General features: G+C 27.6%; 1 protein-coding gene across 1 annotated transcript; it reads right to left on the reverse strand.

Annotated features, from left to right (window-relative positions):
- Positions 1 to 3,840: 3,840 nt before the first annotated feature.
- Positions 3,841 to 6,905, reverse strand: LOC122596513 (cysteine-rich receptor-like protein kinase 15). Its single transcript, XM_043769101.1, has 7 exons — positions 6,082 to 6,905; positions 5,830 to 5,973; positions 5,572 to 5,693; positions 5,244 to 5,454; positions 4,632 to 4,869; positions 4,391 to 4,538; positions 3,841 to 4,307 (listed from the first exon to the last, which is right to left on the reverse strand). Exons 1-7 carry the CDS (start codon positions 6,848 to 6,850, stop codon positions 3,987 to 3,989), a joined length of 1,953 nt encoding a protein of 650 aa, XP_043625036.1. The 5' UTR covers positions 6,851 to 6,905; the 3' UTR covers positions 3,841 to 3,986.
- Positions 6,906 to 16,138: the final 9,233 nt, after the last annotated feature.

Raw genomic sequence — 16,138 nt, forward strand, 5'->3', positions numbered from 1 at the left:
CAAAACCAAGAAATATATATCTGAGTTTATTAATTAACTAACACCTGCATGCTAATCCTTCAAGTTGTAAATATAACTAGTATAGCTAGGAATGATGATACGTACCGAAGTATTAGGTTTTCGATCGAAATTTAATTGGGAGATCGATAATTAAGTCGATCTTCTAGTAAATACGTATAGTAGGAGTATTTTTGTATTAATTTATGGTAATATATATACACATATATATTTGAAATTTGGGAGTCACGTACTCGATATAATTTAGGAAACAGAGATATTGGTTACGGTATATGGTAATACGTGTTAGCCGTTTGGTTTGTTAAGTCTTTGGTGAATTCCTACTTGCCATTTTTGATACATGTCCAACTAATTAATAAAGAAATATATATATATTTTTTAAAAAAATGAAGGTATTTAATTATGGAGAAATTCTAAATTGTAAACCCGTTATTTCTCAAAATCAATACATTTATCCAGCTATCTTTATCTTTATACTTATCTCTATATTATACAAATGAAAAAGAATTGGGCCTAAATCATCATTTTATAAAAATAACTTATTTAACATCTTAAAGATTAATTCTTTTCTATTCAATTAATTTATTTTGATGTCATACTTAAACTTTCTAAAAACTAGTAAATTCATCACTTGAGTATTTCATTATTTAATATTTTTAAAATTTCTTTCATTTATATCTTTCACTGTATAATATCATATTTTTTGAAAAACAAAATTCTTTTATTCTCTTTTTAAAACTCTAATAATTTATACATGATATTTTATATTTATGTTTGACTAAATAAATTTGTCATGACAAAATTTTAAACTATCCGTTTTACGTGGTTGATAAGCTACTTTATATACATACTAAAACAAAATATTATCCTAATAGCTTTTTATTGATTAATCATAAAGCTTAATTATATTCAATTAAAATCTGTTTATGTCATAACTTATTTAATACGTTATAAAGCATTTTACCTTTTATTTTTTAAATCTCAATTAAGTAATTGAACTACTTAAATTATCTATATTCTTTACTCACTAATATAAACATCTCTACTAATACCCTTAAATCTCAACCATTCATTTTTTTTTTCCTCTTTTCAAATCTCTATCACTCATTTTTTACTCTCTCTTTCATAAATTATTTTATTATTCTAAGTCATTCAAAATCTTTTATATCAAAAAGCGTATATCGATAAATTATAAAAATTGTATAGGTGTTATTAAAATTTCGTGCTCTTTCATTAGAGATGTCATTCGATATATACTTTCGACGAATTTTTAAATCCAAAGGCGGAGCCCGTACGGTAAGGCATTTGGCTATCATACTCTATAACTTAATCTATCACCCCCACCATCTCACCGCCGCAACGCGCGAACACAATCTTTCGTATTCATAATAAAAACCTCAAGGACAGTCCTTTATAGAAGGATAAGGTTCACGTTTGGTCCTTTGACTATTTGACCGTCATCTCTTCTGATAAAACGGATCATGTTGAGTTAATCTACTTTTTCAGTGATACTCTCCAATAACTACTAGTCCAATAACCTTCCTTTGGTTAAGCTAACGAACTCGCATTTAACCTATCATTAGCAATCCAAGTTAATATTAAATCTCAATCTAGTAAACAGTAGTTAACGTACCTTGAGTAACTAATAATATGCTTGATTTGCATAAGAGCGGTTGTTCTTATACACGACCCAATATGCTACTTCTAACATTATACACTGATGAAACATAAACGTTGATGAAATATATATTCTAAAGTAGGTAACGGTGAGTGGAACACAAAGAAACACTTACATTGCATTTTTCTTCTTGTGGCGGGAAATCCCACCAGCCACGTATTTGTAACTGAAAAAAATAAATTGTAAACAATCACCTAATCATGAAAGGGGACTCGGTAATAATAAAGAAAAGGCTTAAATGGCTTGACTTTTCTTAAATCAAATACACCCCACATAGAAAGCACTACAGGAACGATGTTTGGCTTTGATAAATAAATAATCATATAGAAACATACAATCCGAAACTATAGCCAAGATGAAAAAGTTATTGTCGCCTCGTAATTCAGAGACCTTGCACGACCACAACGAAAACAAATTTAATCACAGTATTTTTAGTCAGTGACTATAAAGGGAGTCTTTTAGGTATAAATTCACAAAAATTCAGCAAAATATGTAGAACACGAACCCATAATAAACTGTATAAATACATATATATTATCTCACCAATTTTGCAGATTTTATTTTCAGTTTTCTTTGTTAATCTTATTCCAAGTTATTGATTTCTTTATCTCAAATATAAATAGATAAAACTCCAACTCATATCGTAAATCAAACTCTATGAATATTTAAAGGGGAGGATTTGAAACCAATGAAAATAAAAAGGAATTTGTAGTTCTGATAAATAAAAAAAATAATAATTAAAACGAATCAAACTTACCAATTAATAATGTATAAATATTAGTAGAGACTTGTTGTTCAAAGGACCTAAAAAAATAATGTATAAATATTAGTAGAGACTTGTTGTTCAAAGGACCTAAAAATTAGTGAAGATTAATTGGAAAGAGATAAAAGAGACATACATGACTATGAGAGATAGATTAACAAGGCATGTGAATTCCAAGAGATCAAAAGGGGTCAGGGAACATATGTTGGACTCACGTAGTTATGACCTTCACTGATCATATATCAGTCCGATATGATAATTGACAAATAAATGAAATCTTTATGTCGGTAAATATACGATGGGCGTATTTACCATTAGTGACATAATATAGGGTTTCCCATTAGGTGATTAGAATTAAAGAGACTTATAAGCACATCACACAAAACACCAAGGGGGCTAAGTGTAAATGTTATGATTATAAATATAACATAATTAGGTCATTAGTGACCTTAATCACCATCACTAATCACGGCCACCCTTAATTGTGTGTGTGTGTGTGTTTTCTCTTCTTCCCCATCTAATCTATAATCACCTTAATTTGGGAACCGATCACAATGGCACGTATGCTGAATCAACTAACAGGTTCCTCAGGATCTTCAGGTTAGTATTATTAATCATGTTTTCATTATATTCATAATACGAATCAATATTTTTCCAACAACATAAAGATGGAGATAAAGGATAGATGAAAGCATAGATAGGTTGAATGATTTTGATTTTGAGGGAATTTATTTTGAGGGAGGGAAACGCACCAATGTTAAAAAATTTAGAAGGAAATTGGGGGATGATAAAGCCCGGTTGACCATTTACCCGGGTTCTATTTAGAGGATGAGACGGGTTCTATTTAGAGATTTGTGATGAGACAGGTTTTATTTAAGGGATTTGTGAAGGTGGCCTTAATATGACCCGGTGTATTTCAAAGAAGCGGGTTTTATTTGGGGTTCTATCTGGGAGGTCTTAGTATAACCCGGTTAATAATAAAAGCGGGTTCTATTTAGGATGTCCTAATTAGATTTGTGTAGTAGTGCAGTGTATAACTAATTGTCATTATTAAAGTGTTTAACAACAGATTGATGCGTCAGAAACGAGAGCGATTTTTGTTTTGTGCATTAAAATGTGGTTTTTCAGTGTTATAACCGTGTTCTCATTTTACACGTACCCTGTGTATATCAATAACCCCTTATAAAGCATATTGATCTCTTCTATTTTAGTAAATCCAACACTTTTTTATACTCAAAATATCCTTAGTTTGTTAATCCTAATTCCCTTATACACTTAATATATAATTTTATACTATTTAATAAATAAAACAACACTCTCTTTAAAAGTTATAGAGAAATTATCTTAAATATCATTAATGATTAAATTACAATATCAGTCATTAATCCAAAATAACTCTATTAACCTTTACATCAATTAAATATCTACAGAAAAGCTTTTCCTTGCATAGTAAGTGTAAACATGTGTAAATATATTATGCAATAAATTTGAACCTAGTCATTGAAGGACATATATACATAGCTAACTTTATCGTGGATGTACAACAGTAATAAGTGAAGTTTCAGCAGGCCAAATCATACCACTACTAGTATCTGATTCTGGCATTGGCATATCATGTCTAACTCTATACTGAGACACAAAGGGGGGATTTTGCGGCAAAGGTAAAACAACCGAGTTACTATTCAGCATGAGGACCACTGAAGCCATCGAAGGTCTTAGTTCAACATCTTCTTGGACACATAATAACGCGATATTTATACAGCGCAAGACTTCAATTTTTGAAATATAGTCCACTACATTCGGATCCAGTATATCGATTGGTTCTCCATTCTTCCACTTACTCCAAGCCTACAAATTAACCATATGTTTGAGTAAGGTAACAAAAGAATCTGTTAAGATATTTAGTACTAGTATATAATGGATATTCTTACATGACATAGAAGATCCGTGTAGCCTGATTGAAAGATCCCTGTATTTTTCTTGCCACTAATAATCTCAAGAACTAAGACACCAAAACTAAACACGTCTGACTTCACGGAAAAGTGGCCGTGCATTGCATATTCTGGTGACATGTACCCACTTACAAACAACAACAATATACATCAAAATTATAAGAAAAATTTTATGGTAAATGTAGTTTGATTTGGTTAAACCGGAATTTAGGCAACTTACAAAGTTCCAACTATTCTATTTGTCATTGCTTGTGTTTGATTTCCGAAAACAATTCTTGCCATTCCAAAATCTGCAATTTTAGGATTCATGTCTTCGTCTAACAAGATGTTGCTAGCCTTGAGATCACGATGAATGATTCTTAATCTAGAATCTTCATGTAGGTATAGCATCCCTCTCGCAATTCCTCCAATTATTTTGTAACGCTTTGACCAATCTAGTTGCACTTGTTTTGTAGGATCTATTACAACCAAAGAATCATTCTGTGGGAAGCTTCCTTGTGACATATGGAACATATACTAAAGTTGCAATATTCAAAAAATCTTATGGAGAATTTAGAGTCATTTTGTGGAAAGTTGAAGAATATGGTTTTTAAGTCAGGTCAATAGTTTATGTTCTTCTTTAGCATATATATGGTCTTTACTAAAGTTTTTTTTTTTTTAAAAAAGAACTTTCATTATGGTCTTCTGAGAAATATCAAAACACATATGGGGGATAAAGTCTTAAATCAACTTGAGAAATTGAATAACTACAAATTACTAATCAAGATACCTAATTAATTAGTTTATATAAATTGTGTATTGAATTAGTAAGCTAAAGGTTTTAGAGACTTACCAAATAAGAAGAAGTCAAGACTATGGTTAGGAACATATTCATAGATAAGAATCTTCTCCTCAGCTTGAAGGCAGAATCCCAAAAGTCTGACTAAATTTCTGTGTTGCAGCTTGGCAAGTAACACTACTTCATTCTTGAACTCCAATGCACCCTGTCCCGAACTTTTCGATAGCCTCTTCACTGCTATTTCTTGCCCATTTGGAAGAACCCCCTTTCATAGATACAGAGTTTGTAAACATATGTTATAAATTGGTTACAATTATCATCAAGTATTAACAACTTAAAGATAGTGTTAAGTACTCTAACTTGAATTTCATATGTTTTGTACCTTGTATACCCCTCCAAATCCACCTTCACCTATTTTATGATGAATAGAAAAACTGTTTGTTGCTGCTTCAATGACGCCCAAATCGAATTGTATCGATTGCTCAGTTATCATGTCACTCTCATCTGTATATATAGTAATAAAGCCGCAAAATACAAAATCATAAGTAAATACTACTACTACCATATAGTACTAATTAAGTATATCTAGTTGCAGAATTATGTATTTTTTATAAAAAGGTTGAGGGACATTTCAACATACCAGTTTCATCAATCAAACCACGAGACGTGTTGTGATGATGCCTCTTCTTCATTACCCATAGATAGTATATACCCGCGATTAGTAGAAGAAAACCGAATACAGAAACAATGGCTGCACTTACAATTTTTGAAGTATTCTTTTTCCCTGAATGGCCATTAACTGATCGATTAGTTGGATTACACTAAAATTCAAGAAATTAACACAAATACTAACTAACAACAATAAGAAGCATAACTATATATGAGGTCAAACCTGGAGTATCAAATGAAGGTACTAATGCCGTGGGAGGTAAGATCTCATAAATCTCGAATCTAACATTGCAACTTGCAGCTAAAACTCGTGCTCCTTGTCTACCGTAACAATTCTTTTCCAAACGGTCTATACTCACTTGGAGACATTGCAAACAACTATCATGTGTTAAATCTGGTGTGCACTGAACATATCCATAAATCGTTGTCGTGTCATTATAGGTTACGTTGTCAAATGCATACTTGTTTTCATCCTCTGAACACTTGCTTGATAATCGGCCCATCAAACGCTTAGTATCATCCCAAAACCGTCTTTGTTCTGAAATATTTTCGGTAATGTTAATCTTATTGCACTCAGGTACATACGGCTCCGACTCCATCTTAGAGGATATCAAATAATTTGCGTATCTCAGCATGCAGTGATCACTCCATGCGACTGCAGCTTTTGATAATGGACATGACTTTTTGATGTCTTTACGAGCGTTAATCAAGCAGTTACGACAATCATTTGGGGTAAGATCTTTCCGACAAAGGTATAACCCGTATGCCATGTCTTGTTGACCGGTTCCAACACTCCGGGTTAAGAATTTTTCTGGGTTTACGTTCATATCTGAAGCAAGTGATTCGAGGACTTTGATGACATTTAAAAAATAAGCAGTGTTTTCTTGTCTTGTGGTGCTGGGGCCACAGGAGTGTGTTTGAAATTCAGCTGCACTTGCTGTGAATACTATAACAGTAGGAATCCACAGCAAGATTATTTGGGAAAGGAACATACTTTCAGGAGCAGAGAAAGACTGCTCTGAGTCTTTTATTAGCAAATTTTTTAATATCTTTTGTTCTAGGTGTAAACATATATAGGATAACAATGGAATGACAAAATAAAAAGGGATTATGAATGAAAATATGAGATCATTGTAACTCAACCATGATTTGTAACAAAAAGAGGAAAATTAAGCAGCACTTTGACCGTGACTTTTCAAATTACTAACTTTGACTTTCTTTCTTTTTTTTTTCCGTGAGAAAACAGATATGTATTGTATCTTTATCTTAATCTTATTAATATTAATATTAATCTTAGTATTTGATATTTCAATTTACTTTAGACTTCTACTCAGTCCTTATTATTTTAAATATTCGGAGTATATGTTTTTTAACTTTGATCTTAAGTTGTATAATACATGATAAATTATATTAAATAAAATTATATAAAACTTAATCAATTTATATAACTTTTATTTATTATAAGACACAAACAAATTCATATAAGATCATCAAAGTTACAAAATAAGTATTTTACAAATTTAAAACAAGACACTTTTGAAGAGAGTATTTAATAAAGTTGTTTCACTATTAGTAATGAAGTGTTAAATATAAAGATACCAAATAATATTTCTTAAACCGAATAAGGAGCACTAAACGGAAGGCACAATCTCTAATTTATAGCCATAAGAACTGAACCTTATCACCAAAGATCGCACTAGTTAACTTTTAAAAAGTCTATTTAACTTTTAGGATAACGAAAATTAGTCATTAGTCACTCAAACCCCACCATATATTCCTCCTAGCACCTTGGATCAAGACTCCTTGTCCACTTAGCGGTCGGAACAACTTAGATATATTTATAGCTGGGTAGAGATTTGTAATAAATTTATAGACTCAAGTAGTCAAGTATCAAACTGATGAGACCCCAAAAGTTTAAAATAAAAAACCAATAATGGTTAATCAATGGCTGCCAGAAAGTATGCACGGGCCTTAATTTTCAACAATTCACTTGATTTTCTTTTTTAAAAAATGATTGTTAAAAGTTAACGTACGCACTTTGCATTATGTAGGAATCAAGTCATTTAGCCAAATATGAGATTTTGGATTTTACTCGTCACGTTTATTAATGTTTAATTCATATGTTAGTTTTATAAATTTTACATACATTTAAATGTATATGTATTTGACGATAATTAGTCTCTTTTATAACAGGAATAATGTCATATAAATGTAACCACCTATGATAAAATGGTTATATAATGTAACCCCAAGTTGACCCAACCCTAAGCTAACCCAACCCAACCCCAAGCTAACCCAACCCCAAGTTGACCAAGCTGACCCAACCCAGCTGACCAAGCTGACTCAACCCAAGCTGAACCAGAACTCAAGCTGACCAAGCTTCACAAATGTTTAATTTATTTACGATTATGCCACCGCGCATTTTTTTTTATTTTGACACGTCACGTTTTGATTGGGCTATATGACCTTATCTCCCTTCTTTCCTTAACACACTTTTCTCTGGATCTCTACCCTATATATCAATACCAAATACAGAAAAAAATAGTTTTTACCTCATACAACTCGGATCGAAACCAGGGGGAAGTTTAGGAGAGATGAAGAAAGCCAACAGCTGACAATCGGGGCTTTTTGGAGACGTATCAGCCTACATTCCTACTAATGTGATCCCCATTACTTCAAATATGTTTTACATATATATTTATATATAATAAAAAGATAAAATGATAACTCAATTTTTGTCAAGAACTACGAGAACTAATCTCAACCATTAAATTATTTAATGGCTACAGTTAATTATGAGATCTGATTAATTAAAATGTTATATATTATATTTTTTATGTGGCTATCCATATAACTCATGACCATTTGTATTTTCATTCATTTATTTGTATTAAATATATTAATGTTATGGAGCCTATATATATGGCTCATGTATGTGGATCGATAGATCAATAAAACCACCCTTTTATTCTCTCTATTCTTTATTGTTATTATATGTATTATATTTGTTAGCTATTAGGTCGTTGTTTACAACACGTTATCAGCACGGAAGTTTAAGGTTAAAAGTAGAAATAATGTATTTGGTTTCCTGTCACTGATGACATTCATGGCTATGTGTTTGATTCCAAGAGTACGAGTAAATATACATACAAATCCAAATTAAAGGTATGGCTCGACTATTTGTTTCTGGAATAAGTACTACATGAGTTTGAATCATAATCCGAATTATATAAACTTAGATCGAAATCATAAAACTATTAAAACTTGGTCCACATGTATATTATAATTAAATTAGACCTCGTGTGTTGCAAGTTTAAAACTCATTATATTGATTACATATTGTAAAAATAGGCGTTGATATATTAAGTGCAAAAACCTGATTAAGCTTATCTTGATCGAGGTTTTTCCCATTACAATGTCAACCGGGTCGGATAAGAATTTTAATCGTTTGATCATATAAATTAAGATCTGTCCATTTTTTTCCCCTAAAGGTGATGAATTTGCAATGATTTCTTATAAATAACTAATAACCTATTTACCTATATGTTACGGGGTACCGTTTTCGTTGTCGTTATGTTAACTTGCTATGAATGTAAATCCTAAGTGGTAAGTTAATTCATTGTTAATTTATTTTTCAAAATTATAAGTCTTAATTTGAATAATAATCTTTATTTAATTTAAAGGGAAAAAAGTAAATTAACATTCTAGAATTGATTAAAAAAAAAATAAACAAATAAAATATTTGATTTAAAAAAAAAAAATACATGTACCCTAGATAATTTTTAATGTGATAAACTCATGTTAAATAATTCTTAAATTATCATTCTTATTATATAAAACAAACTACTTGTTCTCAATTTTTCTTAGTTTTAAAATACTAAAAATGCCCTTAATAATATAACTAACACTATTGATAATGTTATTGAATACCTAGTATATCCTTGATGGTATTAATTTACAATATACACCTTTAAATTTTAAAAATAACTACATTACTCTTTTTACATTAATAAGCGACACTACTCGCCACCGAAACCAACTATCTCCACCTCTACCCATCACCGCCATTATCTTGTCGCCGCTACCACTATCGTCGTAACATCGCGCGAGTATTCTTCTAACAATTCCTAATTCTTATAAATTAGGGATTTGATTTTATCAACAAAATTCAACCATGGTCTAAATTTTAAAACTTTTCGTACTTTTTTTTAAATTGCCATAAGGAATATTTGATTTAATAGATTTTTGTTTAACTTTTATAAATATATACAAAAGGAAAATCTTAATTCATAATAAGAGAAGTATGGACCCTTAGATGAAATTCAACTTTTAATTAGAGCCATTAGATCAAATGATGATGTTATATACCTTATTTAACCTTTTAGGATTTAAATTTATATTAATAAATTTAAAATATTATTATTTCCTTATTTAAATTTGTAGACATTAATAATTAATATTTTTAATGATATAACTTTGGAAAATAATATTTTTATATTTTATATCATTCTTTTTTAAAATTAATTTGTTTAGTTTTTTCACAATAAACTTTTTTTAATGAAATACATTTTTATTAAACTATATTTTTGTATAGGATTTTCATCATATAACAAATAAAGTGTGGTTATAAGAATTTTTGTACAGGATATATATCATATAAAGTTTTTATTAAATCAATGTTTTGAACACTAGTTGGGGTGTCAAACCGGCCTTTTTAATAAGCTATCACAATTATATATCAAAATAATAATTTTATAAAAATTGCGATAATACAATGCATAATTTTAACTTAGATTAACACAACATGTGATATATAAATTGATAATTTAATTGCTTAGTAATTTTAGTCTATAACTAAATTATTCGAGCAAAACGTTAAAGCACAAGTATAATGACAATGCAGACATATCCGGATGAATGAAAGACATCCAAAGAAACGAAAACCTTACTTAGCGAGACCTCTAATATATGATGTATCAATTTTTTAACCGTCTGGTCACTTTTAACCAGAATTTAAATAACCATTGATGTAACTTCATACTTCTTAGTAGTTTAGTTCTTACATGGTTAAATACTTATAATAAGTTAATATGTCATTAATTATATATGTTTCCCGCGTATTACGCGAGTAATAATCTAATTTTATACCATCTATCAATATATATATATATATATATAACAAGGTCCTAAATTCATTTCTAAACAAATAGAAATGAATGAATTCCAACTTTGATTTAGAACCCTTAGATCAAATTTAATTATTTCAACTTTTATTAATGACAATACTAATACTTATATTTTATATGATTTGTCAAAATATACCCTTCTTAATTATTAAATACCATAATTAATTAATATATAAATAACATATAATATAATAATAACATATATTGTTATTCGAACTCCTTGATGTTTAACGTATTCCACTAGAACATTGTGATGCTATTACAAAATTATCAGAATTATGTTATTTTTATGGCTTTTTTAACTAAGGATTTAGTAATTCAATGAAGATTCTTTATTTAATTTTTTTTATTTACACATTTAAGTATTTATTTAGTTTTTATTTATAACAATTATAATAATTACTCACTTAAGTTGGGTGAAGAACCTTTCACATACCTTTTTTTAAATCATAAAAATCATGGGGGGTCAAACATTTATTCAAAATATTAAGATATTGGGATGTGAAGGGTTTTTAACCCATAACAGCCCCATACTCACTTTTCTATATATATATATATATATATATATAACAAGGTGGTAAATTCATTCTTAAACAAACAAGAACCCTTGGATGGATTCCATATTTGATTTAGAGCCATTAGATCAAATTTAATTTTTTCATCTTTAATTAATGACAATAATAATACTTATACTTTATATGTTTTGTCAGTATATACCCCTCTTAATTATATTAATATTCCATAAATAATAACATCTCAATAATAATATATTATTAAGAGATTACGTAGGAAGTCATAGATAGTTCGATCAGTGTACACGTAATGAACCAATATATATTCATGCTTCATATTGTAACTGTATTGTAAATAACTTAATTAAAAATTATTTACAATTATATTATATACATTAACATTAATATAGTTGTTAAAATTAAACTTATGCATCGCATGGTAAATAATTGTTGTTGTAATAGAAATAAATAGTACTCCATCCGTTCCATTAAAAGTGCTCACTTTTAAATTTTTAAAATCAAACTTTACGAACTTTGACTTTAATTATTTTTGCTTGTGTTATATAATATTTGATAAAAATTATATGGATTAATTGTGTTTTAGATTTGTGTTTTATTGGTATAACTTTTATCAACTATCATGTCACAAAAATAGAAATATTTATTGTCAAAGTTCGTAAATTTTGACTTTGAAAATTTTAAGGTGGATAAGTTTAATAGGACGGAGGAAATACATTTTTTAAATTTAAAATTATACAACTACAATATTTTAGCAACAATATCGTCAAATGTAAACTTTTTTATTAAAGATAGTTACATCATATATAATAAATTTATATGTTTATCAAAAATATGTAAACAACACATAGGTTGTATTAGCTACTTGTAAAATCTTATTTTTAATCCTAAACAAAAATAATTTCTATCCATGAAAGTTAACACTTTGATTAAATAACAACTATGTTTTTAAAATATATTGAAAAAATAAAAATTAAAATGAAGGTGAAGTTAATATTGATATAATAAAATAAAGATTTGTATTTAAAAAAGTAGTAATTAATTTATATTTGAAGATATATTAATTAATTAATTAATTAATAATAGATAATAGATAATATATTTATATTTAGTTAAATAATGAAGAACTATCTTATTTTAAAAAGGGCTAAAAAACCAAAAAGTAACACCTAAGCTAAAATCCAAGGTAACAAATAAAGAGAATTGTCACATAATCAAAAATATACCCGCACTTAGTTATATATAGTGGCAAGGTCTTAAATTTATTCTTAAACAAATAGAGACCTTTGGATAAATTTCATCTTTGATTTAGTACCATTAGATCATGTTTAATTATTTCATCTTTTAACAATGACAATATTAATACTTATACTTTATATAATTTAAATATATGCTCTTCTTATTTATTATAGTATCCTTTAAATTACTAACTTAATTAGTAATAATAATAATATGTACACCTAGAGTGTCTCAACCGTAAATAGTAAGAATAATAATATATATACGCCTAAGCACCAAAGTTTTCACTTAATTAATACCGTTTTTTTTCAACAATGTATTTATGGGACACATTCTAGATATATGGCCTTGAATGTCTGCTATTCGAATACGAATTGAAGACTAGTTACGAAATAGATAGCAACCCTTAGATAGATTAAATGTTTGATTTAAAACCATTAGATCAAATTAAATTATTTCATTTTTATTAAATGACAATATTAATATTTATACCTTATATGATTAATAATATATATACGCCTAAGCACCAAAGTTTTCACTTAATTAATACCGTTTTCTTTCAACAATGTATTTATGGGACACATTCTATATATACGGCCTTGAATGTCTGCTCTTCGAATACGAATTGAAGACTAGTTACGAAATAGATAGCAACCCTTCGATAGATTTAATGTTTGATTTAAAACTATTAGATCAAATTTAATTATTTCATTTTTATTAAATGACAATATTAATACTTATACCTTATATGATTAAAAAAAACCATCAAAATTATGATGCTCAAATAGTTATAATAATAACATGTACACCTAAAATTTCCAATCGTAATTAGTAAGAATAACAATATATGTACACCTACAAACATCGAATCAAATTCTTGATAATGAGTTTATCAATAACAATATGACATTCGTAATAAAGTTACAATATTTTAACCATAATTATTAAATATTACCCATTAAGTGTTTTTAATAAAAATGATACATAGTTATAGGACAACTAAAATACTCGTATAAATTTAAAAATTACCTTATGATGATATGATATGTAATATTTTTAATCTAAAAGCAATAATAGGTTTGTATGAAACTTCTAATGGTGTCGAAATTTCATATTTTAAATTTTCAAAGTCTTTGTTGATGAATTCTGACCTTAAATATATCTTTATGTGCTATACACTACTAAAACACAATCAATTCAAATAGTTTTTATTCACAAACAAAGTTATATATAATCAAAGTTAAAAAAGTTAGACTTTGAAAAATTCATGACATGACAATTCTATTTAATCAAATTTAAATTTTAAGACTTTCGATACAGGTCACCGGTTGTGGGAGGAACCAAAAATTGTTACCTTTAATTTTGTTTGTATGTTGAACTTGTAATACTTCATGTATTGCGTGGAAATATGAACCACTAAAATTGTTTTGTACTACTCAGAACTCAAAAGATCGTAAAAAGTAATTTACAATCATAATCTATTACAAAAAATATACAATTATTTAAAAACTGAATAGATATCAACTATATCTATAGTTAGATACTTCTATTAGTACACAAATTTTTTATTATAATTAATGAAAAATACGCATCTAAAAGTTAATTAGTATAATTTAAAAATGTAGAGCTCGCGACGACTTCGAGCAAAAAAAGAGGTATTTATAAGTTCGCTTGAGAGTAATCAAATGAATATTAAATGTAAAGGTACACCTTAGAAATTGCTATGATGTTTTGATGTTTTATATAAGGTTATTTTTGTTTTATTAGCTTTTCTTTATTTATGTAACTATATAAGCATTAAACTACGTGAAAGATTATAAAACAAAGTTAACATATTTACACGACTTAAGAGAAGGTAAATCTATATTTAGTGTTTAATTATAATCCGCTAAATAAATATGGTTATCTTGAATTTAAACTATCACTTGATACAATAAATTTAAGTTTTAGTATAAAAACATGATATCATGAAATTTTATGTTTTTTTTTCTCTATATAGAGACAAATCTAAACTTTGATTGTAAATGCAATAGTTTTCACTGAAACTATGTTTATATGTAAGCAAGATACTAATTTACATTTTTTTGCATCATGATACTAATTAATTTATTTTCAATATCTTTTGTTTATGTATTCAATTAACATTATTATAAAATGATAACATGTCATTAATTAAATATGATATCTCGCGTATTACGCGAGATAATAATTTAGTGTTAACATAAATGAAAGGCAAGTACATAGCAAGATTATTTAATTATTTAGTTTTAATATAAACCATACCTTTTATATATGTAGAGGCGGCGAGGTTATGTATCTATTCATTAATTTAATTTAGATTATTTATCTACTAATCTACCAATATATATATAACAAGGTGATAAATTCATTCCTAAACAAACAAGAATCTTTGGATGGATTTCATCTTTGATTTAAAGCCATTAGATTAAATTTAATTATTTTATCTTTGTTAAATAACAATATTAATACTTATACTTTTATGATTATACAAAAAATACCCCTTTAAATTTAATTTACACTTTTTGATTTTCCATCACAAATTTATACTTTTTACCCAATAGTTTTAATCAAGAAATCAGAAATATATGTTAACATATATATATATATATATATATACCCCTTTAAATTTAATTTACACTTTTTAGTTTTTCATCACAAATTTACATTTTTTACCCAATATATCTAATCAAGAAATTAAAAATAGTAGCTAATATTTATATATCTAATAGAATAATTGTTAATATAATTTTTTTAATATATCATTATATTATTTATAATTAATGACATTTTAAATTTTTATAATATCATAAGTTGACAAATTTTAACCAGGTAAGAATTAAACCACTAGAAAACATGAAGTTACATTAGTCGTCGATTAGATTCCTCTTTATAGTGACCAGACACTTTTGTAACAAACCTTAGTCATTGTTTCTCATATATATATTTATGTGTTATTTAACCACACTTTTGAAAAATGGATACATCATCTATCAGAGGTCTCGCTAAGTAAAATTTTTGTTTTTTTTGGATAACTTCTATTCATCCGGATATGTCTGCATTGTCACTTCATTTGTGTTTTAACATTTTACTCGAATAGTTTAGTTATACACTAAAAATTTTAAATAATTTAATTGTCAATCTATATATTCCAATAAAATAATAGTCAGCATATTTTAATTGAAATATTTGGGATATGGTTCATTTAAAATATATAGATCAACTTTCTATAAAAATAGTAAGCTACTCCCTCCGTCCCATCAAAAGTGTCCACTTTTGAATTTTTAAAGTTTTTGTCTCGCAACTT

This window comes from Erigeron canadensis, chromosome 4 (genome assembly GCF_010389155.1).
Source record: "Erigeron canadensis isolate Cc75 chromosome 4, C_canadensis_v1, whole genome shotgun sequence".
NCBI lineage: Eukaryota > Viridiplantae > Streptophyta > Magnoliopsida > Asterales > Asteraceae > Erigeron > Erigeron canadensis.

Bases quoted from the DNA above. Each gene is read 5' to 3' on its own strand.
- LOC122596513 (XM_043769101.1), bottom strand. From the start codon at position 6,850: ATGTTCCTTTCCCAAATAATCTTGCTGTGGATTCCTACTGTTATAGTA. The intron at 5,455-5,571 runs GTACAAAACATA...TATCTATGAAAG, and splicing joins GATTTGGAGGGGTATACAAG to GGGGTTCTTCCAAATGGGCA. The intron at 4,539-4,631 runs GTAAGTTGCCTA...GTTGTTTGTAAG, and splicing joins AATAGAATAGTTGGAACTTT to TGGGTACATGTCACCAGAAT.